Source organism: Tigriopus californicus, chromosome 10, assembly GCF_007210705.1.
Source record: "Tigriopus californicus strain San Diego chromosome 10, Tcal_SD_v2.1, whole genome shotgun sequence".
In the NCBI taxonomy this organism is placed as follows: Eukaryota; Metazoa; Arthropoda; class Copepoda; order Harpacticoida; family Harpacticidae; genus Tigriopus; species Tigriopus californicus.
Window position 1 is genome coordinate 511,357 of NC_081449.1, and position 27,551 is coordinate 538,907.

Here is a 27,551-nt window from a genome sequence, read left to right on the forward strand (position 1 = left end):
ACTACCTCATGTGTTGAAAAAGCTCAAGGACGTGCCTAAATTGGGCGTCGTGCTCGGGAACGAGGCCGGCGATTTGGACTCGGTGACCTCGGCCCTCACGTATGCGTATCATTTGCAAGAGCACCGTGATTATGAATGCATTCCCGTGTTGAACTTTCCAAGATTGGATTTGCCCTTGAAAACCGAGGTGCGTTTTTGTTTGAAAAAGCTCCACTTGAATCCGGAGCACCTCGTGTTCGTGGATGACTTGAACTGGGTCGAACTGGGAGACGCCCTCGAGTTGACATTGGTAGACCATAATGTAATTAACAAGCCAGAATTGAAATTTCTCGAGCCGAATGTGGTGGCCGTGTTTGACCATCACGTCCAAGAACGGCAGGACATTGATGATTTGGACTTTCAGTTGGATTTTGTTGGCTCTGCTTCCACCCTAATTGCCGAAAGGATCTTCCAAGAAAACCCCGAGATGCAAGTAGGTTGCTAGGTTTCTAAGGCACTGAGTCGATTCGGTGAAAGGAAGGAGCCGAGTTCATACTCCCATGATTTGTTGGTTTCAGGAGGAGACCGTGTTGAAACTGATTCGTTGGACCATCATCACCGACACGTCGAATCTGTCGCCGGCCAAGAAGAAGGCGACCAAATTGGACATTGAAATATTGGAACAGATTGAAAATATTCTTGCCGAATCCGCCGCATCCATGTGGAATCGGAAAGTTATCTACGAGGAGATCATAAAAGCGAAAAGCGACACCTCCTCTTTTTGTGCCAATCAACTTCTTCGCAAAGATTTGAAGGTAAGTGTAAAAGCAACCAGTTTTTTTTTCGTGCAAACGCAACACTATTTGCGTGAATGATGGTTCGAATTGTGTCCCCACCTAGATAAGGAATGACGCAATCATTTGCTTTCCAGGTGGTTTACTTCAAAGCCCCTGAAATCACTGTGTCTTTGTCGTCGCTCCCAGGTGCCATGAGTTGCTCTAAATTCATGGACCGGCTCGATTTTCGGAAGGACCTGGACGATTTTCAACGCAAAGGAAACTATGCCTTAATCATTGCCTTAGGGGCTGGTGATCTGATGATCTATCCCAAAGAAACCGACCTATGTTTCAAAGTGCGAGAGATGCTGTTGTCCAAGAATCCGGATATTAAGATCAAGGTGGATCAGAGCAAGTTTTCTGACGTGGAGTACTTGCGCAGGTCCAATGTAGCTTATACTCGGAAAAAGATTATGCCCTTGGTCAAGGAGGCTATTGAGGAATGTAAATAATACAACTTCAACCAATTTCGGCCGTACCTGTATGAATTTTATTGTTCGCATAATTCTATGGGGGATTCATTTGAAAGGCATTACTTGTCCTTTATGTTAAAGTCCTGCTTGACATTGTCCACAAACTTCTGGTTGAGCTCATCGTATTGCTCGATGGAGAGAAAGCATTTGGATATCTCGGCTGGTTCTTCGATCTCCTTAAAATTGTTGGGATCAGGCACGGGTCCATTCCATTCAAGATCTGAAGAGAAAATGATTCTCTTCAGTAACAGCCAGAATGAATCACCGGTTTGCCTAATTGAGAAAGCATGATTCGTTGGAGGCGCATACCGCTTTGCATCTTGAGCTACTTATGCCAAATGTATTGTGTCACATCGATCCTAAATCTAAAGCCGAGTGTTTTCCATCTGAAGGTTGGGGGTGTACTTTTAAGAATATGAAGTCATTTCAACAGGTTGAGTACAAAAAAAAAAGTGGGAAAGGGAAATATTGCTAACTCAATAGTGGTTCAGCTGCTTTCATGTTTTAGCTAACCATCCATCCACTCCTGGACCTCAATCTCCAGTTTGAACTGCCTCATGAACTTGCCTAATCGATGGGCAATCACAGGGAATCGATCCGATCCGAAATAAGTTTCCACGTCCGTGTCCCCCTTGTTCACGTGGAACACCAAGAACGGCAGACCGCACGCCCCATCATCTACAGCTTCACGGGTGACCGACTTTAGCCTATCCTTGACCTCTTGCGTCTCCGAGGCCTAGAACGAAAAACACACTATTAATGGTGGAAATCGTGGCAGAGTACTCGAGTACCAATTACCGCCAGGGCTTCTTCGACCTCCTCTTCCGACATGCCCGCCCGTCGACCAATCATCCTGAGGCTGTCTGGCTTGGCAATATCCAGATCTTCGGCCCAACCTCGATACCATATGCTTCGACTGAGGTCTTCGGTAACATCGGGGAATTTCATTTGAGCGGCAGTCAAAAAACGTTGCTGCTTCAGCGATCCCACCACGGCCAGCATGTAGAAGGGGCTCTCGGGAATTCTCAGGGGTACCTACGGCCACGAGTCAAATGAAGATATCGAAGCTTATGGGGCTAGAGAGTCAATATCCAGAGTCAATATCATGGACAGCTAGCCATTAATAAAGGAGGCTAAGGTACCATCTTTACACCGCCTTCATATACATGGGAAGGAAAACCTGTTCATGGGCTACATATTTGGGGCCGCAAAAAATTGCTCTCATGGGCCGATAATCTCCTTGGAAAGTAACGGCTTATCAAATATGTTTTGGATCTCTGTAGTGGTGCACATCCGTCAAAAGAGGGAAACTAGGCCTAGGAGGCTCACTCCTCTATCATTGAGTCTGGATAATTATTTTAGTGAGCGCTCGCCCTCGGGCCTTCTCGCCGTAGGACTCACCTTGAAATATTGGCCCATGCGGACAATATCTTGGAACATATGTCGAGTCTTGTTTTGATTCTTGGTCAAACTTTCCAGGAAATTGCTACTGGTGGCCTAGAAAGTGAAACATGAAACCCACGTAGCACGAGATGAGGGTTCCCGAACCTTCGGACACACGCCATGGGTCCGTACCTCCGTACCTGCGAGAGGCCGGCCATGAAGACCGGCTTGAACTGGATTTCCAGATTCCAAACCGGACGATAGCGCAACAAGGTCTCGAAGGCCAACCAAGAGTAGGGCGAGATGGTGTCATAGTAAAAGTCCACTCGGACAGGGCTCTTGTAGACAGCGGCGGCGGCGGCAGCTCGAGCGCAGGTCCCGCTCAAAGAGCGTTGGCTCACGGCGGACTGAACCACGGGTCGGCACCTGGTGGCTTGGCCGGAGAATGCGCACCACAACGCCGACATGAGGCTGGCAGAGGCAGGAAGGACCAAGGACCCGAGACTTGGAACCTGGGAGGTGGAAGGGTATGAATGAATGAATGAGTGTATCACCGAAAAGTGAGTGGCACTACAGCCTCCATAAGAGTGACTAAAACTGACTAAAAGTGACTATAAGTCACTGGGCCGCGCCAGATGAGTCTGGCGGGTAGGACGGCATGTTGGAACTTGGTTGTGGACTGGCAACCTATTATGATGGGCCTTCAAAGCTAGCTCAGAGCGGTGTTCTTTCTCCTCATGGCTTGTGGGACTGGAAGAATTTCATAGATCCGCTCCGACCACTGGGCGATCCATCCAATTAGCAGTCACCTTTCAGGCAGTCAATCTATGGTCAGGCTCTTTCTCTCTCAGGCCTCAGCCAAGATGGATCATCAACATCATGCATGATGTGGGTGACCACGGACTTCTAGAAATATGGATGGTGAACGAGCTTCCCGCCCAATCGGCCTGCTCTGGATCATTGCGACCCTGAGCCACTGGACGAATTATAATAATAGGATAAGGACTGTAGACCTTCTCAATTAAAGGCGGGTCATTTTTATATCATTTACTTGAAAAGTGGTTCGTTTCAAAGTTATGCAGAGCAGGCCGAAAGTTCGAATTTTATGCATTGTTGGCCACATAACTTTGACCATATCTCCTGAGTTCGCTCAGTATGAAAGTGGGCTCAAACTTGGCCAAGTTCATCCATTCAACCAGATCTTGTGACCATATGAACTACGTATTTGGGATCAAATGAGCAGTTAAGGAGATCAGTAAATTTGGCTTCCGTTCTCAGTCCACATCTCTAGAAGTCCGCGGTGCGACTGAAGAGCCCTAAACCAACAAACAAAATAACAATCCCATAAGAAGTCCGGTCTCCGATTGGGCTGACGTGGGTGGCCAGTTTGGACCAAGATTTGAGAGGATTAAGTGTGCCGGGGGCGGGGGTCTGGACGAGATCGATGCATTGTGCGTGCCCACCATTCAGACCATTAGTCCATTGGGGACGCTTGAGTCAAGCCAGGTGATGCGGATGACAAATGGGCTGGAAAGTGGGCGGTTAGATAAGTAAGGAATAGCGCGTCTAGTTAGTTTTAGGGACCATGCATTATGATGAGAGGCCAGGCCAAGCCAGAGCTACCCACCGTCTCTGTCCCACCCTTTGCATGCCACGCTTGTCTCAGGTTTCTTGCCGGAAAAGAGCGGAAACACCATGGTCAACCACTCGTTCCCCCGTGACTTACTCTTAATAGATGTCAGAAATTCGGCTGGCTCACTCTGCTCAACCCACCAGGCATTTATGGCTATTCAGTATCATTACTAGATCAGACCTCGCTCGGAAAACAGTTAAAACCAGTAATTGTAATTCGTTCCCTTTATCGAGGAACCGCTAACGCCTTGAGTAGTTGCCAGTAAATAACAATCCTTCGTATAGTACATATGGTGAATTTTTGATTAACCACCACAGGGACTTTGTCGACCAATCTAAGGATCTCGTATCAATACCCTAGTAATAATACATGGTGAAACATCTTCCAGACGATTGTGCCAAGACCAACCACCGGGCCCGATGTCTCGTCCGGATCATATTCACCTCACGGCCAATCGCACTCGAGCCCTCAAATCATGGGTAAGTCATTAAAATCCCCCTATGGCCACTCCCCCTTTCCATGTTAAACCACCGTACTTACTGGCCCACGAAATCCATGCAGACGCCCAGATCTTGACCATTCAGCGCCTTTCACCCTCCATCCAAGGCTTTACCTCTGTGGCGTGACCAACCCTGGGTCGGGTTTCAAGTAAGAACGTCGAAACAATCCAAGACAAAACATACGTAGTTAATTGAAGAATTTGGGTTGGGTTGGTTTTTTTTTTCAGAGCCGGCCAATGGGTGGATTTTATGGTACCGGGTTGTGAGCAAGTGGGTGGATTTTCCATGACTTCATCCCGGAGAAACTCGTCCGTGAATCTCATCTGGATTTGGCCGTCAAAGCTTCGACGCGGGAACCTGCCCGATGGTTGAACGAGCGGGCCCAAATCGGAGATTCGGTCCAAATGCGAGTCGGTAAGACCTCATTGGATAATCATTCTGTCAGTTCTGTCTCCAACTGGAATGTTTCTGATTTAGGGGGAGATTTTTACTATCCTCATCCCACGAGTGCCAGGACTCTTTCCCGCCCTCACCGCCTTTTATTGATTGGTGGAGGAGTGGGCATTAACCCACTCATGTCTATACTCAACCATATTCAAGACCAGGCTAGTAGGCGTAAATATTTCATTACCAGAGGATCAATCACTCGAGGAATGCGTGAAAAATGTCTCTTTCAGCCTCATCTCGTCCTGAAAAGGTCCACTTGTTGTATTCTGCTCGACTTCCCGAGGAGTTGATATTCCCGAGAAGAAATGGCTGCGATCACCTCGCAGCCATTCGGCATTCATGTCGAGTTCTTTGTGACGAATCCTAGTCTGGCGGAGGTCGAGTCTGATTGTCATTATCGCCGAATTTCAAGGGATGATGTGGGTCAAATCACCGGAGACAAGCCGGAAAGTTGTCTGGCTTATATCTGCGGTCCAACATCCATGATAAAAGACATGGAAGTAGTTCTACTTTCCTTGGGGGTTCCCAAGAGCCAGATTTTTTTCGAGTCGTGGTGGTGAGCCACTTAATGTAGATAAAAGCACAACTCACCATCCGGTCAAAAACTCAATGAAGATAGAAGCACAATTCATCATCGGGTGAACATTTTATTACCGTTGGAGATGAATGAAAAGACGAATCACGAGCTGTTTTAAGATCCTTCTTGAATTTCCACTTTAATGGTATCACTGGTGTGTTTTCTTCTACATTTAATGCAATAGCGGGCTCCAAACCCTCCGGCCATTCGCCGTCTTTCATTTCCGCCTCATCTGAATCAACTTCGGTTTTCATGTCGGGTTTGTGATGGCCCGCGTTGTTTGGCCATTTGGTGGTTATTTGCTTGTAAATGCGATTTAAATTTCTTCGAACAACTGAAAAAGAAGTCAGGCTATCATGGGATATCATGGGAGAATGTAGGATGAATGCAAATAATCTTACATAGAACATTGCTTTTCCGGCTTGTGGGACACTTCCGCTTTCCAATGGCTGAACAGGAACTGCATGGAGTTGAACTCGGCTTGACACTCGTGACACGTGTAGACGGGAGGTTCGGAAACCACCGCGCTTTGATTCGACTCGGCTGGATGGCGGGGCTCAGAGGATCGCATTGGATGCCTCAGAGCCAACCGAGATGTCTTGCTCGTTCTTGAAATGGTTCAAGAAATGCAGGGCGTGATCTTCGTTGATTTGGTGCTCCTCGATGAGATGAGTTCGGATGTCCGTCTGGCTGTTGAAGATGGCGTCGCAATGGCGACAACTGAAACCCGTTCGCCGTTCTCCACGATGAACCGAGTGAATGTGACGATTCAGCTCGGTGAACGAGCGGAAAGCCAATCCGCAACTAGAATTTAGAAGAGAGATTTGTTTCAAAACACCTCACGGGGACCCGCTCATACCAAAAAGAGGAACCATGGTAGCCGAGTGGTCTAATGTACCCGATAGAGGCACGACATGGTTTCCCAGAGAGCGTGGGTTCGAATCCCGCCTCGGAGAAAACCTGAGCTTCGTCCCAACCCAGGATTTAGGGTCAATTCTAGTGACCGTAGAGGCTTCATGTGCGTTTTGAGAGCACCTTCATGTCCTCGAGAATCCAGGCTGGTTCGAACAATCAAGACCACATCTCTTCTAATCTTTCTCGGGCTCTTTCATTGTTTAATTTGCTGCCCTATAATATTCGTAGGGCTTATGTAGGCGTTGTTGATCCGGTTGCATCTTTCAAGTCAGAATTGGACCAATTTTTAGATAGCATTCCAGATCAACCCTACATTCAAGGACTTGTCCGGTCTGTCAACTCAAATTCGTTGGTAGACCAAATATCAAATAAAGATTGAAAGGTAATAAATAGACAAATATAACCTTTCAATTTAATAGTACTGGGATACATTCCCTGTAGCGGTTAGAAAAGCCCGTGAAAAACAAACCAAAAAACAAAATATCTAGATATCTGTTATTTGATTCTATGGCAATCATTTGGGAAAGTAATGTCAACCACATTTTAAGAAAGTTCTTGCGGACTTCTTTACTAGATCTTCCAATGAAAATGGAAATCCTTAACAGAACAAAATAGTAAAACTCATCATTCTTATTAGATTTAAATCTATGTAATATTAGAGTAACATGTGATCCACCAACGAGTTAAAATCGGGGAATCGGGTTAACCTTTGAATATAGGGTTGATCATAAATTTGGATCAGAAACTTGTACAAATCTAACTTCAAAGGAGTTATTGGATCAATTAACACCTGCATATTCCTTACGAGTCATCAAGGGAAGCAATTTGAAACATAAAGAAGCCCAAGGAAAAAGACAAGAACCTCATTCTTGCATATTCGTATGCATGTTTTGTTGCTACATAAGCTTTCGTACGTAAAATATGAAAATCGTGACATACTTGAGTTTTGACTGATTTGGCTCCGTACTTTTGATGATTCAACTTTTTGCAACAAACAAATCAACCTCAATATCGCAATCGAAAAATCTTCAAATAACATTGAGTTCGGCTTACTCGGCTTCGTATTAAAAAGGAACAGACGTCCCAAATTTTGGCTTGAAATGCAAAAAAAAAAACCAAAAAAACTCACTCTTTGCAACGGCTCCCGAAGTTAGGATGGTTCTTCTTGATGTGACTGGCCAGGACCTTGGTGTTCTTGGTGGCGAAGCCGCACACAATACATGACTCGCCCGCATTGGAATGTACCGTGGAGAGATGTTTCTTCATGGAGTAGCCGTTGGTAAAGACCTTGTCGCACAAGTCACACTTAAGCAGACCTTCACCTGTGTGGATTCGCATGTGATATCGAAGCTTCTGGCCACGGGAGAAGATCTGCCCGCAGAATTTGCAGGGCTGCAAGCAAGCAAGACAAGTTCAGTTGAAAACGAAAAGACAACTCTCTCGGATAGATTTCATGATTACCTTCCTCTGGTCTCCCGTGTGAAGCTTTTCATGTGATTTGCAAGCTCCGCGATCTGAGAAGGTCTTTTCGCAATAGTTACAATTGTACGGCTTGATGTTCAGATGGATCCGGATGTGCCGGTTCAAGTTCGACTTTTGAACGAATTCCTTGGGACAATGAGGACATCGGTACCTGGGACCGGTGTGGATTAAAAGATGCTCCTTGTACGAGTCCCTCCGCTGTCAAAGAAACATATCAAGAAAGGTGAGTGAACGACATAACTCAGGTATTGCCCAAGATATTTTTTGGCCCTCACATTAAAACTCTTATCACAATATTCGCACATGAACGATTGGACCTCGTGCGTCTTTTTGTGATTGTGAAAGGCTCCCTTGGAATTGAAACCCACACCACACGTGGCACACTTGAATTGGGCCTCTCCCGGATGAGCTTCCTCATAGTGAGCCAACCTAAGAAGCGAACCGCCTCAATTAATTCTGACCAGCGACATGAATGGAACCAAGAACTCACTTTTCTTCTTTCGTTGGAAATTTCTCCCCACAAAGACTGCACTTGAATTTGGGAGATTTGTTCTTGTGTGAGCGCATGTGGGCCATGTGCGAGGCTTTATTGTCAAAGACAGAGCCGCAAAGTTCGCACGAGAATTCGCGCTCCTTCAAGGCTGGGTGGGTATCTTTGACGTGACGATCGAGGTCGCGTCGGATCTTGAATTTCTCCTCGCATTGGTTGCATTGATAAATGTCGGGATGAGCTTCTTTGGAGTGCTTATACAACTCTTGCTTCGTGCCAAAGGTCTGGTCACATTTTGTGCAAGATATCCCTTCGATTGATTCCCCAGGATGCATTCGAGCGTAATGACGTCTCAAAGCATTCTGAAAGGAGGGAAAAATGATTGTTGTTATTGAAATTACTTTGAAAGTGGGAGACACAGTTGTCCCTTTGATATCCATGAACATTACCCGATTGACCGATATCTGGTCGCAAAGTCGACATTTGGCGACAATCTTCATCTCTGGATGAACTTTCAGGACATGTCGAAGTCGCTCGGATTCACGCCAAAAGGCTTCTTCGCAAAACCTTTTACAGAGGAAAAAAAATCATTAGAGATAACTGGAGCATCTTGTCCTCAAAAAAAAAAGGAATTGAAAAACTTACTCGCATCGGATGGATAGTTCCGAATCCTGTACAGCTAGTTCCGGATGAACTCTCCGGATATGTCGCTTCAGATTGGTTTTGCAGTTGGTCACTGCAGAACAGAACTTACAAGGAAAGGTAGCCTTTCCATTGACCACCTTGTGGCCTTTACTCATGTGCGCATTCAGGCTGGGCAGTAAGTAGTACCCTTGTCCGCAGATCTCGCACTTGTACGGCTTGTTTCGTTCTTGCTCACTGTCCTTGTGATCTGAACGCATATGTTGACTAAAGGCCAACATTGAAGGCAAGATCTTGTGGCAAATCTCGCAGGATAGAAACACAGGTGACTTGCCCACATCTCCCTCGATCTCGTCGGGATCGATCACGGTGTCTTTTTTGGGCAAGGGGCCCGCCTGCCAAATATCGCCGTCGTCCAACTCGAGATCATTCTCGGATCCAGAGTCGGTCTCTAAAAATTGTTCAGGTAGATCTGGATTGACCTCGACTTCGGTGCTTGGGCCGGGTTCGCAATCGGTTTCCATTTTGACTAAGGGCTCGATCAAATCGTTTTCCACGTCATCCGGAAACAGGTCTGGCACATCTAAGGAGGATTCGGTGATCTCAGCCTTGGAATCGTCGTCCTCTTTGGATCCCTCCTTATCCTGGGATTCCTGGATCGGATCTTTGTTGGTAGGCTGCATGTGCTCGGTGATCAGATGAGATTGAACAGCCTCGCTAGTGCGAAAGCTTTCTTTGCATACGATTCAATTATGCATTTTGGCTTGTTGGACCTCCGACACAATCGGGTCACCGGCCTCGATGTCGTCCAACAAGCCTCTTTCACTCTTTTCCAATGAGAACGAGTTCAATCCGTTGAAGAAATAAAAGAGGAGCGGGAGGTACACCTTGTGGAACTCCGTGAAATGATTCCTGATCAATGGCTTGTCCTCCAATGACATTTCCCGTCGACAACAGATATTGCATTGAAGGGTCTGCGCTTCCCGATTGATCTCGAATAAGTTGGTGTGGATGAGGAGCGTGGCTAATCGGAATTCCTCCCGTCGACACATGTTGTCGTTATTCACTTCGTGAGCTTGCTTCCAATGCTTGGCAAATGGATCAAACGAGTTGATGATCAAGTTGGGACAAAACACGCACGTGTAGTTGTGATGGACATCGATTCGGTGCTCCAGCAGTTTGAACCAGGACACGAATGGCAAATCGCACATGGAACATTGGTATACGTGAGTGAGTAGACAGTGCTCATTGCGCTCGGGCATGCTGGAGAAAAATTCGTCACAATGATGGCAATACACCTGTCCATGGTCCAGAAGCAGATGAAGACCAGAGTCACTGTTCACTACGGAGCAACCAGGCACAGAGCACTTGTATTCGTCCTTGGATCCGACCAACTTGAAAGGAGGAAGAGGGCTCCGTGGAGAACCACAGGAACTGGGAGCTCGAGGTGAAGCTTCCAAAGGCCCATTTAATGGGTCTTGCCTTCGTTTCCGAACCGGTTCATCCAAGAGGGTCCGATAGATGTCTTCGTTAATGGTAAAATTGCATTGAGCTAGAAACGCCACGGCAAAGTCGGGGTGGAAGTTGTGGCGATATCGAATGTGAGAGAATACTTTTGTTCGGGCAAGCCTTTTATAACAGAGGCTACATTTGAGCTTGAAACGGGTCTCGTCGCCCACAATTTGGAGGTTCTTATCGAAGAGTGATACAACCTTTTTCGTTCCTTCCGTCACCTCGGGCTCGATGAAGTGATTCTTCAAATGGATCTCAAGGCTCGTGTCGGGGATCAGGTAACCACAGAAAGGGCAATGAAAAATCTGGTGCTCCTCGAGACGATGGATCTGGAACTCGTGGAACGAGATAAACTCCAATTGACATTGGTCGCATTTGTGCTCACTGTGATTCATCATCATGTGAATGGATTTGTCCTGTCCGGATTTGAACACGATCTGACAGAAGGGACAGTAGTGATGCATGTGGAAAAACACCTTGTGGCACAACATGGCGATCTGGCTCGAGAACACTATATTGCAATCGAGACAGGGGATCTTCATGATCTCCTTTGATTGGATGGCAATAGCTCCCCTCGGCAAGTGAGACCCGCGACTTTCAGGGAAGTCAAGCTCCGTGGACAAAGGCTCATCCTCGGAGCGATCCGGTTCGTCATCACAGTCGATTATATATTCATCGGGCTCTTGCTTGATGGTCACTTCAGCACATTCCATGATGAATGGTCTGAAAAGGGGACCGAGTTAGGTTTCTTGATGTCTTTGAACAAGGGGGTTGGGTCGAGTGGGGAAGAAAAATTAATGATTCAAATGGGCAGGGTCAAGTCAAAATTTTATTCGAGGGTAATAACAGGTACAAATTCATCATATTGTTCGCGGGCAACAGTAACCCAACCAAAGGTATTGGTTCCAATCAAGAGGTTTCCAGGCTCATCAATGGGATCGGTCAGAACATGACCAAAATCCTCTTGAATCTCGCTCATCTCCTCACATGGACAAGTTTCTCCCCCAGGATCGTTAATGAGCTGATCCACGTCGATGCCGCGATATTCCAATAGATTTAAGGCCTCGTCCAGTTTGGATTCTTGCTCCCAATCCACAGGAATAGCCTCAACTAGGGACGGAACAGGTTGATCCGATGGCCAGCGGTTCAACATCACGCTCACTGGTTGAAGCAGGAAAGATTCCAAGAACTGCGTATCTCCATCCAAGTCCGATTGGATCAGGCCTTTCGACTTGGAGCGAATCCGATGGCGAAAGGATGCACTGAGTTTTCTTAATGGTAATGACGGCTTGCCGTTTGAGTTGTTCCCTTGAGCAGATACCTTGGGCATGGGTGGATTTTGCAACGGTTTGGAGAACGCTTTATCACTGTCTTCCTCCTCCTCATCATCATCAATGAGGTCGATGACTTCAACGGAGCCCAGTTTGAGCGGGGTCATTTTGCGATTATCATTGGCTTTCTTTTGACCTAGGATTTGACGCTGGATGGGGATGGCTGACCCATTAGCTTTCTGACAATGGCTTGGGTGAATGATCTGGCTTGGATGGGCCAATTCCTCGTGATTGACATCTTTTGGGCGTGGCCTAGGATCCGTTGGTAAAGGCTTTTTTTTAACCCAATCATGTGCAAAATTGAGTGGGTGGCACATGTTGGCTTCCTGAAGAGATTTCCAGATATTGACCACCACTTCAGTTCGGGTGAGGGCCGTGCTCCTCATGTCCCGCTCCAAAGCCAATCGACAACCTTGGAAATGTTGATGCAATTGATCCACATCTTCCACAGCCAAACGGCAACTGGAACACGCTAGGCCTGGTGAAGGCTGTATCGGGGCCAACACCGAAGGTGTGCTCTCATGAGACGAGCATGCCATTGGACTGTTGTGGCAGATCAATCGCATGAACGAGGAAAATTCTTTTCCACAACAAGCACATCCAAATGGAGTGTGCTCATGCCCAATGATGGACAAGTGGTTCTCATAGCTTCGGACACACAATGGACAACATTCAGAAGGGTGGGATTGTTCTCGGTGGAATAGGTAAGTCCAATGGGATGTAAATTCTATCCCACATGGATGACAAAATCGCCGGAAATGGTCCACGAAAGCGGCCCGGCTCCCAAAGCGTGGACCGCTAATCGTACACACAGAGCAAAACCAAGGCGTCAATTTACGCGGGGCCATCTCTCTGGAGAACTCGGCACATGCAAAGTGATTCCATGGACCACGAAGAGATGAACCAACCCTCCACGCGACAAAGGTTGAAGAGGCAATCAAACGACCTGGACAACGTTCTCTACAACATGGGACCTATCAGCTGTTCACGGGAAATGCTCAACCATGTGCAATGTGCCATTAAGCCGGTATTATTCAAGAATGTCAATGGGTCTCAATGGGCTTTCACTTTTCATTACATTTTACAGTGCTTCTGAGAGAATATGGAGAATGAAATATTACTTGACGTGATAGAACTTACCTCGGTGGCCTTGGAGTAAAGATGGCGTCTCAATCCAGCCATGCAATGAGATGAAGACGCCGCTTCAAATCCCACCTCCGTCCTTTTCCTTCGAATACTATCTCAGCCTAGCCCCTTCAGCCCAGGTTACCTTGGCCAGTCCTGGCCCTCCGTCCAGGGTTCGAACCTCGACGCTGCCACCGTGGACTCTCCCTCTTTCTCTCCCCATTTTTATCTGACTAGCTAGATGGAGAAGAGAGAAGCAGGCCGGGGGCTAGAACCACCGACCCACGTGCTTCTCCTTGATTCCAGACTCCTTCCTGCGAAGTCAAAGAGAGAGCGCAGCTGACCGAGGGGCGAGTGCACTCAATATTGCTTTCTTTATATATTTTGGCATTTTTAGTAAGGATGGGCATATGGCTTGTAACTGAAAGATTAAGATGGGTTGCTCTCAAAACTTGGTCCTCTCTGGTAAACTCTCCTTTTAGAGTGGCCGCTAAGGAAGGGTCATTTACCGAGTCCAGGCCCAATCATGCCCTGACGCTTTTTCTTGCGTAGACAGACTGGAGCTACGGATTGGGGCCATGTGTTCCAAATGCGTGAGTGCGCTCTCCCTCTACTCAGTCCATACCACATGGCATGTAGGACGGCGCTTGAACTGTCAGTTTGATTCAGTTGACTCGGACCACTGAGCTGCAGACAAAGGAATGAGAGCTCCTTGTCAGCTTGAGATATAGGTTGGTTCCGTTGGTTCTCCCACGAGATTCTGTTAAGGGGACCAGATCATTCATGACCTAGTTCATCAACGCAATGTAAAATATGCCACTTCGCGAACCTGGGCTTCGTTTGGATTCTCACGTATATCTTCTCGTTTTCGAAAGGAAAGTACTTCCCTCATTTTTGTATTGCAGGCCAATGGTAGTGTTAGCCATCAAAACCGGCACCCGCACCGAGGATTCCAGGTGAAACTTGTGCATGAGTTTAGTTAGCCTCTTTGGTTAGGGGGGGCCTGTCTGCGGTGTTAACCGTGGCTAACTTGATTGAGCAAAGAAGCCAAGCATCGCATATGCTGAATGAACCAACACCAACGCCAACCAGGCAGTTTTGAAAGGTGCGTCCGTCGTTCTCATTCCTCCTCTCCGTCAATCTGGACCAGGGTTCAATACCGTTAGTCAGAAATGTCTTGGCCACGTTTGATTGTGGGTGTGGCCAATGGCCTTCGTCCCGGAGGCTCGGCTTTCCGCCCCTTAGCCTGTACCTCCTCGTTTTCCTCGTACATCTCGTTCCCACGGTCTCATCAATGGAACAAGAATGTGGCCGAAGCCGAGAAGCTGGTGGGCTTCCCCACGTCCATGATGAGCTTCCAGAATCTGATGGATAATGACGTCACGTCCATGACCAGTCACGTGAAGAAGCTCTTGGGATCCGGCCATCCCCTGCTCAAGACCCTCAAGCGCTTGGTCTACCACGACAAGAACAACCTGCAAGTGCGCGGGCTCATGGTCTTGCTCATTTGTCGGGCCTTTTCCGGGCAGTTCGTGGACGTGTCGGATCGCCACGCGGACACTGGAATTTTAGACCGGCAACGCCAATTGGCCGAGTATCTCGAGATGATCTTGTCCGCTCAAGCCATTCACAAGAGCGTGCTCAACTTGCCCAATCTCCATGATGGTCGGGATGTTCAGGGCAAGGACGACCTCTTGGAGTTGGAATACGGCAACAAGATCGCCATCTTGGGCGGGGATTACCTTCTGGCGCAAGCCTGTGTGGGCTTGGCCAATTTACGCAATACTTATATCTCTGAAATGATAAGTGTGGCCATTGCGGACTTTACTCAATCCGAGTTTCTCGGGCGACGCGATATCCAAGGCCGGTTTATACCTGATCCCAGTCATATTACCCAAGAAAGTTGGGTCATTCGCAACACGTTGGCCTACGGGAATCTCATGTCGCAAGGTTGCAAGTCGGTCATGCTACTGGCTGATATGGATCCACAAGTAAGAGTGGGCTAGGGGTTGTTAGGTAGAAGTGGGCATTCATGCACTTGTTTCATAGGTCCCAAATGTCCCCGATTTATTTAAAAAATATTCGTGCACTTTCCTTTTTAGAAAGAAGTATTTTTGGTCTAGACATTTGAGCTCGGATATTATGGGCCATTGTAAAGCTTACCCGGTGGAATAAGCCATTCAATCCTATATCACTTAGTGATGACTTACTGGAGTATTTTCTAATTTCATTTCATTCAACTAATTCTCTTTAGTTCAGTTTTTAACCATTTTGATACCTTATTAGGCATGCAAGCTTTCAGTCTGAGCTAGAATCATAGAAAGCAACAAAATCACACTACTATCTTATGTAGTATATATTATACCTAAATAGCTAGAAAAATCTCATGTGTTTGGGTATATCCCTCATAACTTATTAAGTCATTTTAACGAAGCCCAAATTGAGAAAGTCAGCCCTCAACCATTCCTCGACAAAAAATTATGAAAATCCCATATTCCAGAACTGTTGCTGGACATTCTTCCTACAAATATTCCAAATAAAGCAGGTGGTTTTTGCCAAAACCTTTCATAGGTAGAGAGGTGAAATTGGAACCAATAGGGAAAATATTTGCAAAGGAGAGACTCAAAAAAACGAAGAGTTGTGACCCAAAGTAGAATTTAAAAAGATGTATTGTGGCCTTAAGTGATAATTGTTACTCATTGTTGTGGGTATGTTATAAAATTATGCAATGTATGGAGCTTCCCCGTCAGTAATCTGTGCGCCCAAAAGTAATGGAACAATGGAAAATTTAGAAATTGTGTGGTGCACACTCAAACCAAAGGAAGATCTCCTCCTAACAAAGTGCTTGAAGACTTCCTACTAGATCAGGCAAGCAAATTAAGAGCTCAAATTTGTCAATACTTTCAATGTTACTAAGACCTAAGCTCAGTTTCGTTCCCAATCAGAGTAGATTATTGATAAAATATCCATATGTATTGCTTGGCATTCGGTGAGTTCCTTGAAGATCGTCTAAAAAGTTTTAGAATTTCCTCAGTTGCTGAGAAGAAACGAAAAACTAAATGGGTTGAAAAAAAGGAACAAGTATTTTGGGGGTTTTATGTTTGTAACAATTAATCCATTCGAGAAAAACGGGAGTTCCCTTTTTGAAAAAGGAACGAAATGTGGGATTTTAGTCACCTGCACCAACCAACTGTTTGGCCAAATTGACGAATTCAATCTTAGCACGAATCTAATTGTCCGATGAAAGTCGAAACTCGGTCCGTTTTTGATTCAATGGTGCTTTATTGCAAGTGTACATTTTTCAGAATGTTGATTTCTTTTTTTTTTTTAGAGCCAAGAACTGGCCTGTCGCTTGGGACATAATCTCTCGTTGGCTTTGCAAGCCTATTCTGAGTTGGAACCATTTCTCGAAGAGACCATATCGCCACGTGAGATCCTGGATCTCTCCGCTGCTCCTGTTTTGTTCCACTTGCAAGAGGATCCTGAACTGTTGCATGAAGTTCAACACCCGGAGGACAACAACACCGAAAACTTGAACACCAAAAAGGTTAGATGCCATCAAGTTTTCGATCACTTTACTTCGTTGCTTAGCATGGATGGCAAAAACTTGAAAGGCAGGAAATGTTCTCCAAAACTAAGTGATGTCAAATCCTTTTTTTTATTGAGCGAAGGGTTTTCAAGTTCTTGCAAGCTGTGTTACAAATTTGCCATTTCTGAAGAAACCGTTATTAATCACTGGGGGTCGGCCTAAACTTGCATCCTGTAAATTTTGCAAAAAAACTTGCACATCCAAGATTTTTCTACAAATTTATTGCATCTGTAATTTTGATAGCAATATTTGACATGTTTCTGCAATTCAATATGCAATTTCAGCCATTTCACCAAAAATAGATCAATAGTTGTGAAAAATCATGATAATTTTTAAGAATTAAGGTCAATTTTAGGGAAAAATGTGAAATTTTACTACCTGATTCTTTTCAAATCGTTTTGAAAAAAAGTACACATAGGTATGAAATAGATTGCAGACACATTACCAACCACCTGCTTATGTTTTCCATCAATCTTTAATAGCTCTTTTATCATACTCTATTTCATATTTTGGAACTTACTTTTGTTTGAGTAATGAACTTCTCCTTTAGAAATCAGGGACATCCTGACGTGTTTTCATGCTTTTTGGGGTAAATTGTAATGAGATGGATAGTTCATTTCGGAAGAATTGACTTACCATTACTTTAATGAAGCTTGAGAAAATTTGATTTTCTGTACAAAATTATTCTGAAATACACTTGCTACGGTCTGACATTATTTTTTTCAATTAATGAACTGAGATTTATCATTTTCATAAAATATTAAGGATGTGCAAAATGCTAATCAGTCTAGGAAGCACCATAGACAAGGCAAGATCTGCTTACTCTTCTCATCTACGTTTTGCTTGATAGGGAAGGCAAATGCCGCCCTTACATCCCCCAATATGTGTTGGTGCCTACGTTTTGCAAAGTTTATTGGCAATTTTTTCTGCAAATTTGGTCGATTTTTTATGCAAATTTGCTGTCAAAAATACCATATTTATCTGCAAATTTTGGCCGGCCCTACTGATCACCTCCTTTGCGAGTAGGTGACAAATATAAAATTTCAGTGCCATCAAGCTCCTTTTTGAGAATTAGATAAGACGAGAATAAATAGCATGATGTTTGTTGGGTTTAATATTTGATCAATTGCCAGACAAACTCATGCATTTTAGATTGGCGTGAGCGGGTTTTCCAAGTTGTTTACCACATATGTTTTAGTCGATTTCATAAGGAAGGTCTGGCTAAGGTGTTACAATGTTCGTTTGTTCGTCTTGCAGATTCTGAACGCCATCATGGCCAAGAGGGTTGGTTTGGATCGAACCCAAGACTTAATAAACATTTACGTCCAAGAGGCTTTGGAAGGTATTCAAAAGCTTCCCAACGGTCAAAATGAATCGGGAAAATCTGCCAAAAACCTTCTAGAGGAGTTCGTTGCCTTCCTGAGAGCGTAGTGATAAAGAGGTTATGGTCGGTGATGTGGCTATGTACGTACAAGTTATTGTTATCAAGCATGTCTTCAATGAAACTTGTTTGAAAAACAACCAGCAAAAAATCAATCCTTTTTATCTTAATCACCCCCATTCAAGATGGGATAAGATTCATTCATTTATGTTACTCGAGTGATAGAGGTAATTTGCTTAATCTCCACTTCACAGTGCTCACGGAGATAACAAACATTTCTCGTGCAGAGTCAAGTCGAGTGTCCAGGACTCGTCATGTTGAGATTTGTCTTGGACTTAATCAGTCTCTTTCTCGTACATCATTTCCAAGGCTTTGTTCAGAGCGAGATCCTCATCTCTTCGCCTCGTCATTATTGCCCTAACAAAACCTACAATTTGACTTGTTCCAATTCTGATGGTAGTAGCTTTGACAAATGCCGGTGGAACTTAGGTGAATTTTCATTCGAGACCTCAAATGCTCTTTTCAGTCGAAACAACACATACTGTTCAATGACACTCAAAGAAAGTGATGGCGTGATTCAGAATTGGCGTTGCTCTTTAACTGATGGAGCAACACATTCCACCAAAAAAACTCTGGCCGTGTTTGTAAAGAAAAGCCCTACATTTCGAGTCAATTTCAACGTATCAAGTCAGAACAGGTTGGGGAATATTGACGTTGACTATTCAGTGGATTGGCCAGTTCCGCAAATGGTGATTCAATGTTGTCTGAATAAACTTTGCTCAAATGAGATGAACGTATCTCAAGATTTGACAAGCTTTCCCCTGGATGGCAAACCAACGGAAGGTCGCTTTCCAATGGAAATCAACCCCAACGAATTATCCCAGCATGACGTGATTTGTACTTGTCGGGGATTGACTTGGAAATCCGATCCCTTTGACAGTTTTACAACAACAGCTGAATCTGCGCCCTTTGGCAGTTTGACAACAACGGCTGATTTTGCGCCCTTTGTCAGTCAATTCAATAGCACCCACATCACTGTGCTAGCTAAGCCACCAGTGAAAAAGATCTTCGTAAATGGAGCGAGAAAAACTCCTATTACGACCACGCAAAACAAGACTTCTGTCTTTATGTGGGAATGTCCACCAGGGAAAAGCTACCCGATCAAAATGTACTCGAAAGATACTGTTTTCTCATTATCATGCCCAATTATGACAGCCACTACTAGTACCACAACAACCACTGCTACTACCACAACAACAACCTCTACTAGCATTACAACAACCACTGCTACCACTACTAACACAAACTCCACAAGAGCGTCAAAGACGTCCCAAGAATTTCCGACATCCCCTTCAAATGGTTTGAAGACTCCGAAAATCATCGCTTTGGTTTTGGTCGTTTTTGCAATTTCATTGGTGATGATCGTGGGATTGTTGGTGAACCTTAAGAGAAACCATTATTTTTCTGGACGCGTCTATATATCGCCTGCCTCTTCTATGGAAAGTTTAGAAACAGAGCTGTGAATTTGAAGCCAGATCGACAGACGAGACTGAAAGCGTCAAAAGTCCCGTGATCAAACGTCAAACAGAAAGAAACATTCACCTCCAAATTTGCTCCAATCAACGCCAGAATTACGCCCAGATTTGTTTTTTACTAATGAGCTGGATCCCAGAGCAAAACTCGCCAACATTTTTACGTTTGGGGTAAAATACTTGAAAGATTCACTAAGGTCACGGGAATAGCATCGCTGTGATTGGACAATTGTTCTCGGGCCCCTTGCCTTGATCAGCTAAGACATGGTCCCCCATTCTGTGACCAAGTCTGATTGGCCAAGAATGAACTGCTGGTTGCACTAATGTACGTGTGTATGTGTTGGGTCTGGCGATTTTTATAAATATTAGTAATACAGAGGTTGAATAAATAAGAATAGGATGAAAGTTATAACGAGCCCATGCACCTCTTAAGCCATCAGGCTTGCTTTCAAGAGGCATGCGATTGGAATTATCGAGGGTGACCAGTCAGGTTTTCCGAGCGTTTTCAGTTTTGGGATGTCCAGAGGGGTCCACCGCCAATGAAACCATGGTCAATCTCAGAGGATTAGCTTAATGGAGATTTAGGCCGAACTTAGATTATGCGCACAAGAAAAACAGTTTTTCGGCAGTTCAAACACTATTTTATTAGCGCTCTTAATTCTGGCCGAAAATATATTCAGGATCGGCGGAATTCTATCTTTTAGGCAAAGAAACTCTTCGCTCCCACAATCCAACGAACCGCCCACTTTTAAGCCGTTTCCAGGGATTTTATTGCGGATGATTTGCCAAAGTATTCGAATTTCATTGTCATTACAGTACATTGAAACCAAATTTCAAATGGATTCAAACAAATGAAAACGAGCAAATAGTTTCAAATAAAAGCAAGAAAAAGCGAACAAACCGGAAAGGGGAACTGCCGAATGAGTTGAAACTCTATTGTAGAGGTTTTATTTGACTTACCACGAACTTTTAGAAACATGGAGTGTGAACAAGCTTCCCTCCAAATCGGGCTTCTCTTTTCGAACCAATGCGTAGGCGAGGTAATCCTGCCAGCTGGCGGCCATAATTGACCACAAAGTCAGCTGTTTGTTAGGATTGGTTTTGGGTGGGCAGATTTTGAAGCTCACAACCGTCAGAACGGACATTGTCCCTCGTTTTCAAGACATTTCAGCGTCATCAAACTAGTTGCATGCAGTCAACATACCGTGATGCTAAAACATTGATTGTCCAGAAGAGCATAGGACCGCCAAAACGGACATTTCTCTTCGTTTTCGAGATGCTTCAGCGACATCCACAGTTTTACTGCTATCAAAAGGAAGCTTTTCATCTCACACACTCGTTCGTGGAGTGAATGAGACACATGGGGACGGAAATCTTTATGTTTTGAAGAACATGCCGTCATGCAAAGACATTGATCTGCCAGATTGGCATATCGAAAGCAATGGAATCGACCCTCAACCAAATCGGAAAGTGGACGACAGTCAATCCCATAGTTAGGCAACACATCCAAAACCAACAGGGCCATTGGGGCCGTTGGGGCCGTCACCCGCTCTTTGAAGCAAGGGACTACAATAAAGGCAAAATGCAGGCAAAACAATTGATTCGACCTTCGCTCTATTGCCAATCCAAGTAGATCTCATGAAGAGTGAGTGGCCCAAAAATAGTGGACGGGAAGAAAGAAGAACTGATATCCAATGCTCTTTCCAGCCAAATCTCTGGACAGCCTGAGAGCATGGCGTTAATACGGACGTGATTGGGAAGAAGCGGCCAGAGAAGCCTTTGAACCTTCGATTCCTTGAGCCCCAATGACTGGGTTATGCGGCAAATGTTGGATTATACCACGAACTTCTAGAGATGTCAACTGCAAACAAAAGCAAACATTTATTATCTCCTAAATCGTTCACTTTTTTCCAAATAAGCTTGACATACGACCACAAAATCTTGCTGAAGAGATGATCTTGGCCAAATTTGAGCCCAAAACCATGCCTTGGGAACTCAAGAAACATGCACTGAAAAAAAGTTTGAATTTTCCGCCTGAAACGAACCACTTAAAAGTGAATGATATAAAGTGACCTGCCTGTAATTGAAGAGATCTCTACGTTTCTTATGTTACTAGTTTGATTCGGAAAGTGGCTCGGAGTTGCTACGACCAAGAGCAGGCCGATTTGGCGGGAAACTCGTTGACATTCCATATTTCAAGTACATTGTGCCATAGTTGGCAAACTCATCAGATGGACATGAATCTGGAATAAGGAAAGCCTCAAAATTGAATTTTGAGTGAGTTTTTTGAAAAAGCTGCCATACTTTGTAGATGGAAAACGCCTTTTCAATAGAAGTACAACTAGTTGGATGACGCCGAAATTCTTGAAAACGAGGGGAAAAGTCCGTTCTGACGGTTGTGGGCTTCAAAATTTGCCAATTTGCCATGAGGTCAATTATGGCCGCCAGGTGGCAGGATTACCTCGCCTACGTATAGGGGATGTCAAGTAAAGGAAATTCAAGGAAAAATGTGGTCCAGCACCCTGATTTTGGGGAGAGAGAACTAAGACAAACATCACAGTCAACTCGCACCATTCGCCCATTGAATTTTCAATAATCAAGTGATTTTGAGCGGAGTTGTGTTATAAAATCCTACTAAATGAGCATGTTTGATGGTAATCAGTGTACGCACTATCAAATTGGCTCAATGCCACAATACTTATTGCCTAGACAAGCATGTAAAATGGAAAGATTGTCAAAACCCAATGCATGCACAATGCGGTTTGGCTGGGCATGTTGTCTTTGATTTTACTCCATGGAACTCAGTTGTCCATGAACGCGTTTACTTGACTAGACCTATATATAAGAAGATAGCCCCCTTACGCTGCTCGAAATATGTTTTACGTTCTACACTCCAGAGGGCGCTTTGTCATTCAGCCTCTGCCAAATAAAGGGCTGATCGGGCCAATTCCTTGTTATTGAATTATAATGCGTTTGTGTGGTTTATGACCAATTCTATCAAAATCTTATTTTCAATTAGGGCCTTTGTCATGTTCTCATTGGGAGTGTGTTGAGATGACTGTCTGTTTATTGACTAGAATGGGTTTATATAGATAGTGACTAGAATAATGGGTATGAGAATGAGCTATCACACCATCTCCCTTTTCCGGGAATAGGATAAATATATAAGTATCCGGGGTCACGGGCCAACCATCGGGGTCTCGCGGGCATAATACGGGCATTGCGGACATAATCTGGGCTTGACGGAGCCATCTGCACACTGGTGGGGAATCCACGCCCTGGCTGGCATTCCTCACTTGTGGGCAAGCCAGTGGGCAATCCACACACCAGGGCTCTGGGCATCTAGCCTCCACACAGGCAAAACGTAAGTTTTCGGCCATCTTCTTACTCCTGCGGGATATCCACGCCCTTTGGGCACCGGGCAGCTGGCCTACAAAAGTGGGAGGCTCTGGCCTCCACAAGGAGTTTTCGGAAAGGCCGGGCTCTTGCCAGCTGCATGGCCCTCTCCTCCACATAACTCAAACAAAGACACACGCTCAATCCCCAAAGGGGAGAGCAACACAGTGGACAGGGGGCAGCAGCCGGCCAAACCAACTGCGCCATGTCATGTTCTCATTGGGAGCGTATTGAGATGAATGTCTGTTTATTGAATAGAACGGGCTTATATAGATAGTGCGGAATAATGGGTATGAGCATGAGCAATCACACATAATGTCCGGAAAATAAATTGCGTTCAAGGCAAGGCAAGAGCAGTTTATGTAGCAATCTACCATGCCTCTTTCCGTTTTCTTTGGGCCGTGTGACGTTGCAAATAAGGGCCCTTATTGGAAACGTAGCTCTCAACAATTAAAGGCAGGTTTATATCATATTGGTGACACCAGGGATTGGCAACCCTACCCCAAGGGAACCCACTTGACAACTTTGACTTTTGTCCGACTTGAAACCGCCCATGCTGACCATAGCTGCAAGTCCTCCTCAAATGAGGGACTGGCTGAAGAAATTTGCTGCATACCACGACAACTCCAACATGGAGAGACAACAACAATTTTCCTTTAGCCAAATGGATCCAGAACTGTTGGAGTAATTAAGAGATTTCTTAGAGTTACAACCAATTTTCCAAAGATGCCTACAGTGATTCCAAATTTGAAAGCCAATATCACAACCACACAAACAAATGTATGCAACTCTATGCCGTTTCCAACTCTTGCTGATGACCAAGGAAGACGCCCTGCTATTCATGGAACTGTCAAGACTTCAAGATCCAAAGTTAGAAGATGTATTGGCAACAGCCACCGCATATGAGGGAGCTCAATTGAACCAAGGTATTGATAAATTGGCGACGATGTTATCCATGGTTGAGGGACAACCAGTAGCGGTAGTTAAGCAGCTACAACAAGTTAAATACGTATCTTGTGGAGCAAGAAGACATTTCTCGACATCATGTTGGTTCCACAAAGCAACATGTCATGGTTGCAACCGAGTAGGGCACATGAGGCCAATGGGTCCCCAATGGTCACAAGACCTATGAATGGGCAACCATGGACGCGGTGGTTTTCGACAGAGACAAGGAAGTCCGGCAAGAATATATGTTGTCCAAGAATTCATACAAACTCCACACACTGGTGCAGTATGTATGACCATGGTTTTCCCAAACTTTCTACTGATGGTCGTTCCAGACTCAGGAGTGTTGTATTCCTTATCTAGTCACCAATAGTTTTCCTTTATGCTCACTTTACTCCTTCTCTCATTGCTCTCCATAGTTTCCCTTTTCCTGTATATATACTTGCCCCTCTGTACAATAAACGTCTAGTCATCTACCACCACTCGGCCATGCAACATGGCCCAGTCGGTAGGATTTGACTGTTGCCCTCTTGAAGCATCGGACGTTCGAATATCGCAGACCACGAAACCTCAACCCACACATATGCTCGGGAGCATACCCGATCCATCTCAAAACGTTTTCGTCAAAACCACAAACCAAGACGCGAAGATTCGACCAGAAGACCCTTTGGTGTCCAGACTAGAGGGCTTGTCAGAGAAAAGTCACTCCAACCAAGCCACTTGAGGCTTTGCTTTGAACACATTTTGGCAGTTGGGCAGCAGGGTGTTGGGCTGATCGACTTATCTTGCGTTACGCAGTTTCAACCAAAGCAGGCAAACGAGCCATCAACTCACTGGCTCCCTGAATTCGGAACTTGATTTTGAGAATCACGTAACTAAATTTGTTCAAAGTTGATTCCCATCGCACACACCAGGCAGCCGCGAGGGAGGATCTACGACACCCAAATGCCAAACCTGGAACATGGAGTTACAGGCCTGACCCAGGCGTCAACCATCGCACGGAACCCCGGAGGTGTGGTCATATGGACCCCAGAGCCACCCCAATTCGACCATCTCACCCACCTAGACAATGACCACCTTGAGGCACTCAAAGCCTGCCAAGACGGATTCGAGGCCTACTGCAAGGCTTTTTATGGACAGGAAGAAGCCCCAGCCCCCTCCAATGAGCCAGGCAACACCCAATGGAAGAGTCTCCTCCGCATTGCCCTCTCCCCATCCACTATTGCCATCATTCGTAACCAATATCCAGATTTGAAGGACAGGTCAACATCATACACCCAAATCATCAAACACCTCAAGCAACAGTTTGGGGGTTTGAGATCAGACTACGCCACCCAGAACCTGCTCTTAGACTCCCAGCAGAAGCCAGGGGAAGCCTTCTCAGTTTTCCACAATAGAATGGCAAGTCAGGCCACCCGCTCAGGCATCCCGTGTGCCACATGCCTGAGCCACATAGTCCGCCATCTCGCCCTCAGGGGAACATCCAGTCCGACAATCAGGGCGGGAGCCATTCAGAGCAAATGGACCGCCAAAGAGCTTCCTATTTGGGTCCAACTCTGGCAGGAGGGCCCCAACACTGAATATAGATCTGGAGGAGGAGGAAAGGAGCTCGAATCCGACATAGGCACAAGTGAATCGGCTTGCGGGCCTGTACTCCAAAATGGCTAGGCAAGCAAAAGACCCGGGTCAATCAGGGGGCCCGTCAAACACAACTCATCGGAGTCAGTCAAATCACTGATGTGCATGGTATGGGAGTCACCAGAGGCATGATTGCTCCCGATGTCCGGCCTCAAGAGCCCCATGAGCCCCATGCAACAAGTGTGGCATACTTGGCCATTTTGCAATAGTGTGCTGCTCTGAGACGAGCAGAGGGGCTGATGTCCAAATGATTGCCCAAGACAGAAACCGGGACCTCCTCTCTGAGGGAGAGGGCGGGGTGGACGAGGCGGACCAGGAAATATACTACAATGTCTTCCAATCAAGCACGGCTAAACCTAGAGAGCCCCCAATTGCAGCAAAAATAACAATAGGCAAATCTGTCACCAATGCCATCCTCAACACAGGAGCCCAGGCACACGTCTGCCCAATGCATATCATTTCCCACAAGGACCGACGTCACATGCACCCCACAAACGTCTCCATCTGACCATTTGGAAGTGTTCTAATCCGCCCAGTGGGGACATTGCAAACCTGGTCCACTTGGCAAGGCAAGCGTACAACGGTGGAATGGCTAGTCATTGATGATACCCACCTGCCACAACGTATTGAAGCAATTGTGTCCAAGTCACTGGCAATTGCGTTGGGCATGATATTTTTGGACCCCCGCCTTGTGCATTTTAACCAATCAAACAATCATACCAGTTGAAATAAACATAATATAATTCATTCAACTGACTCCAATACAACTGACAAGCACAACATGGCGGCAAAGAACACATTTAACTGGATGACAGATGAGCGGTTCAGGTCGTGTTTCACGGGACTAGGAAAGCTCAAGAACCAAACAGCGTTCCTACATCTAAAAGAGAACGCAAAGCCCTACATATCGCCATTTTACATCCGAGACCAGATAGATGAGGCGGTCGAGGAAATGCTGAAAGAAGAAGTCATAGAAGAGCACAGTGGCCCGGCGGAATGGGTCTCAAACCTAGCAGTCATATTTAAAGAGGGGGGCCAACTACTCGTCACATTCAACCTCCGGGGGTTAAACTCGGAACTCAGAGACACCAAGATCCCAATCCCAACCCCAGAAAGCATCAAGGCAAAGCTCTCAGGATGTAAGGTGTTCTCCAAACTGGATTTCAAGCAGGCCTTCCACCAACTCGTCCTGGACCCGGCATCAAGGCACCTGACAGCCTTTAAGAGCGGGTCCAAGCTCTACCACTATAAGAGACTGTCCATGGGACTGAAACCGGCCTCAGGCGAACTCTCAGGGGCGTGCGCTAAGGCGTTCCATGGGCTCAAGGTAGGCTTCATCATCCACGACAATGTCGTGGTGGCGGCACCGTCAATAGAGGAGAACAACGCTAACCTAAGTGCCTTCCTTGATAGGGTGTCGGTCATGGGCATGACCCTGAACCCAGAAAACTGTATACTTGGGGCAAAATCAATCAGATTCTAGGGGGTCTTGGTAGGACAGAACGGGATCTCACCAGACCCAGAAAAAATAGAAGCACTACAAAACACACAAACCCTGACGTCAAAAAAGGAACTAATCTTGTTTCTCTGCATGGCAAGAGGAAACCAGGACTTCATCCCAGCCATTGCCAGCCGCACATCCTCCCTCAGAGCTCTGACTCACAAACACGCCCACTTGAAGTGGGAAGCCCGCCATAAGGAAGAATTTCAATCACTCTGTGGTGCACTGTCGGGCTCCATCGGCC

At 45.7% G+C, this 27,551-nt stretch overlaps 5 protein-coding genes and 1 long non-coding RNA gene across 7 annotated transcripts in view; 3 read left to right on the top strand and 3 right to left on the bottom strand.

The window, feature by feature from the left end:
* The window catches only part of LOC131889184 (exopolyphosphatase PRUNE1-like), a gene marked incomplete at its 5' end in the record, with an annotated part of 4,399 nt that extends 3,106 nt beyond the window's left edge, over positions 1–1,293 (top strand). Inside the window, 3 exon segments of the mRNA XM_059238214.1 lie at positions 1–472; positions 558–794; positions 911–1,293. Coding sequence (XP_059094197.1) covers positions 1–472; positions 558–794; positions 911–1,267 — 1,066 coding nt within the window.
* LOC131889185 (glutathione S-transferase kappa 1-like) lies at positions 1,283–3,448 on the bottom strand. 2 transcript variants are annotated; one of them, XM_059238216.1, is made up of 6 exons: positions 3,274–3,448; positions 2,872–3,183; positions 2,690–2,785; positions 2,087–2,323; positions 1,856–2,024; positions 1,283–1,508 (listed from the first exon to the last, which is right to left on the bottom strand). In XM_059238216.1, exons 2-6 carry the CDS (start codon positions 3,136–3,138, stop codon positions 1,348–1,350), a joined length of 930 nt encoding a protein of 309 aa, XP_059094199.1. In that variant the 5' UTR covers positions 3,139–3,183; positions 3,274–3,448; the 3' UTR covers positions 1,283–1,347. The 2 variants fall into 2 exon arrangements, with proteins under 2 accessions (XP_059094199.1, XP_059094198.1); XM_059238215.1 differs by having other exon boundaries at positions 2,872–3,448.
* A 1,225-nt stretch (positions 3,449–4,673) lies between these two features.
* On the top strand, positions 4,674–5,885 carry LOC131889068 (oxidoreductase NAD-binding domain-containing protein 1-like). Its single transcript, XM_059238065.1, is given in 7 exon segments — positions 4,674–4,783; positions 4,866–4,952; positions 5,032–5,096; positions 5,099–5,218; positions 5,282–5,419; positions 5,482–5,546; positions 5,548–5,885. Coding segments are annotated over 7 exon segments (849 nt in total). The 3' UTR covers positions 5,812–5,885.
* LOC131889182 (zinc finger protein 883-like) lies at positions 5,879–13,556 on the bottom strand. The gene is made up of 9 exons (XM_059238212.1): positions 13,341–13,556; positions 9,361–11,592; positions 9,165–9,282; positions 8,716–9,077; positions 8,501–8,654; positions 8,205–8,423; positions 7,873–8,135; positions 6,230–6,632; positions 5,879–6,162 (listed from the first exon to the last, which is right to left on the bottom strand). The coding sequence occupies exons 2-8, from the start codon at positions 10,038–10,040 to the stop codon at positions 6,386–6,388; spliced, it is 2,043 nt and encodes a 680-aa protein (XP_059094195.1). The 5' UTR covers positions 10,041–11,592; positions 13,341–13,556; the 3' UTR covers positions 5,879–6,162; positions 6,230–6,385.
* Positions 13,557–14,074: 518 nt separating this feature from the next.
* LOC131889183 (all trans-polyprenyl-diphosphate synthase PDSS2-like) lies at positions 14,075–18,461 on the top strand. The gene is made up of 3 exons (XM_059238213.1): positions 14,075–15,316; positions 16,657–16,872; positions 18,172–18,461. The coding sequence occupies exons 1-3, from the start codon at positions 14,498–14,500 to the stop codon at positions 18,343–18,345; spliced, it is 1,209 nt and encodes a 402-aa protein (XP_059094196.1). The 5' UTR covers positions 14,075–14,497; the 3' UTR covers positions 18,346–18,461.
* Positions 18,462–21,424: 2,963 nt separating this feature from the next.
* LOC131889187 (uncharacterized) lies at positions 21,425–22,181 on the bottom strand. Its single transcript, XR_009374180.1, has 2 exons — positions 21,757–22,181; positions 21,425–21,688 (listed from the first exon to the last, which is right to left on the bottom strand). It is a non-coding gene; the product is annotated as an uncharacterized LOC131889187 (long non-coding RNA).
* Between the last annotated feature and the right edge of the window lie 5,370 nt (positions 22,182–27,551).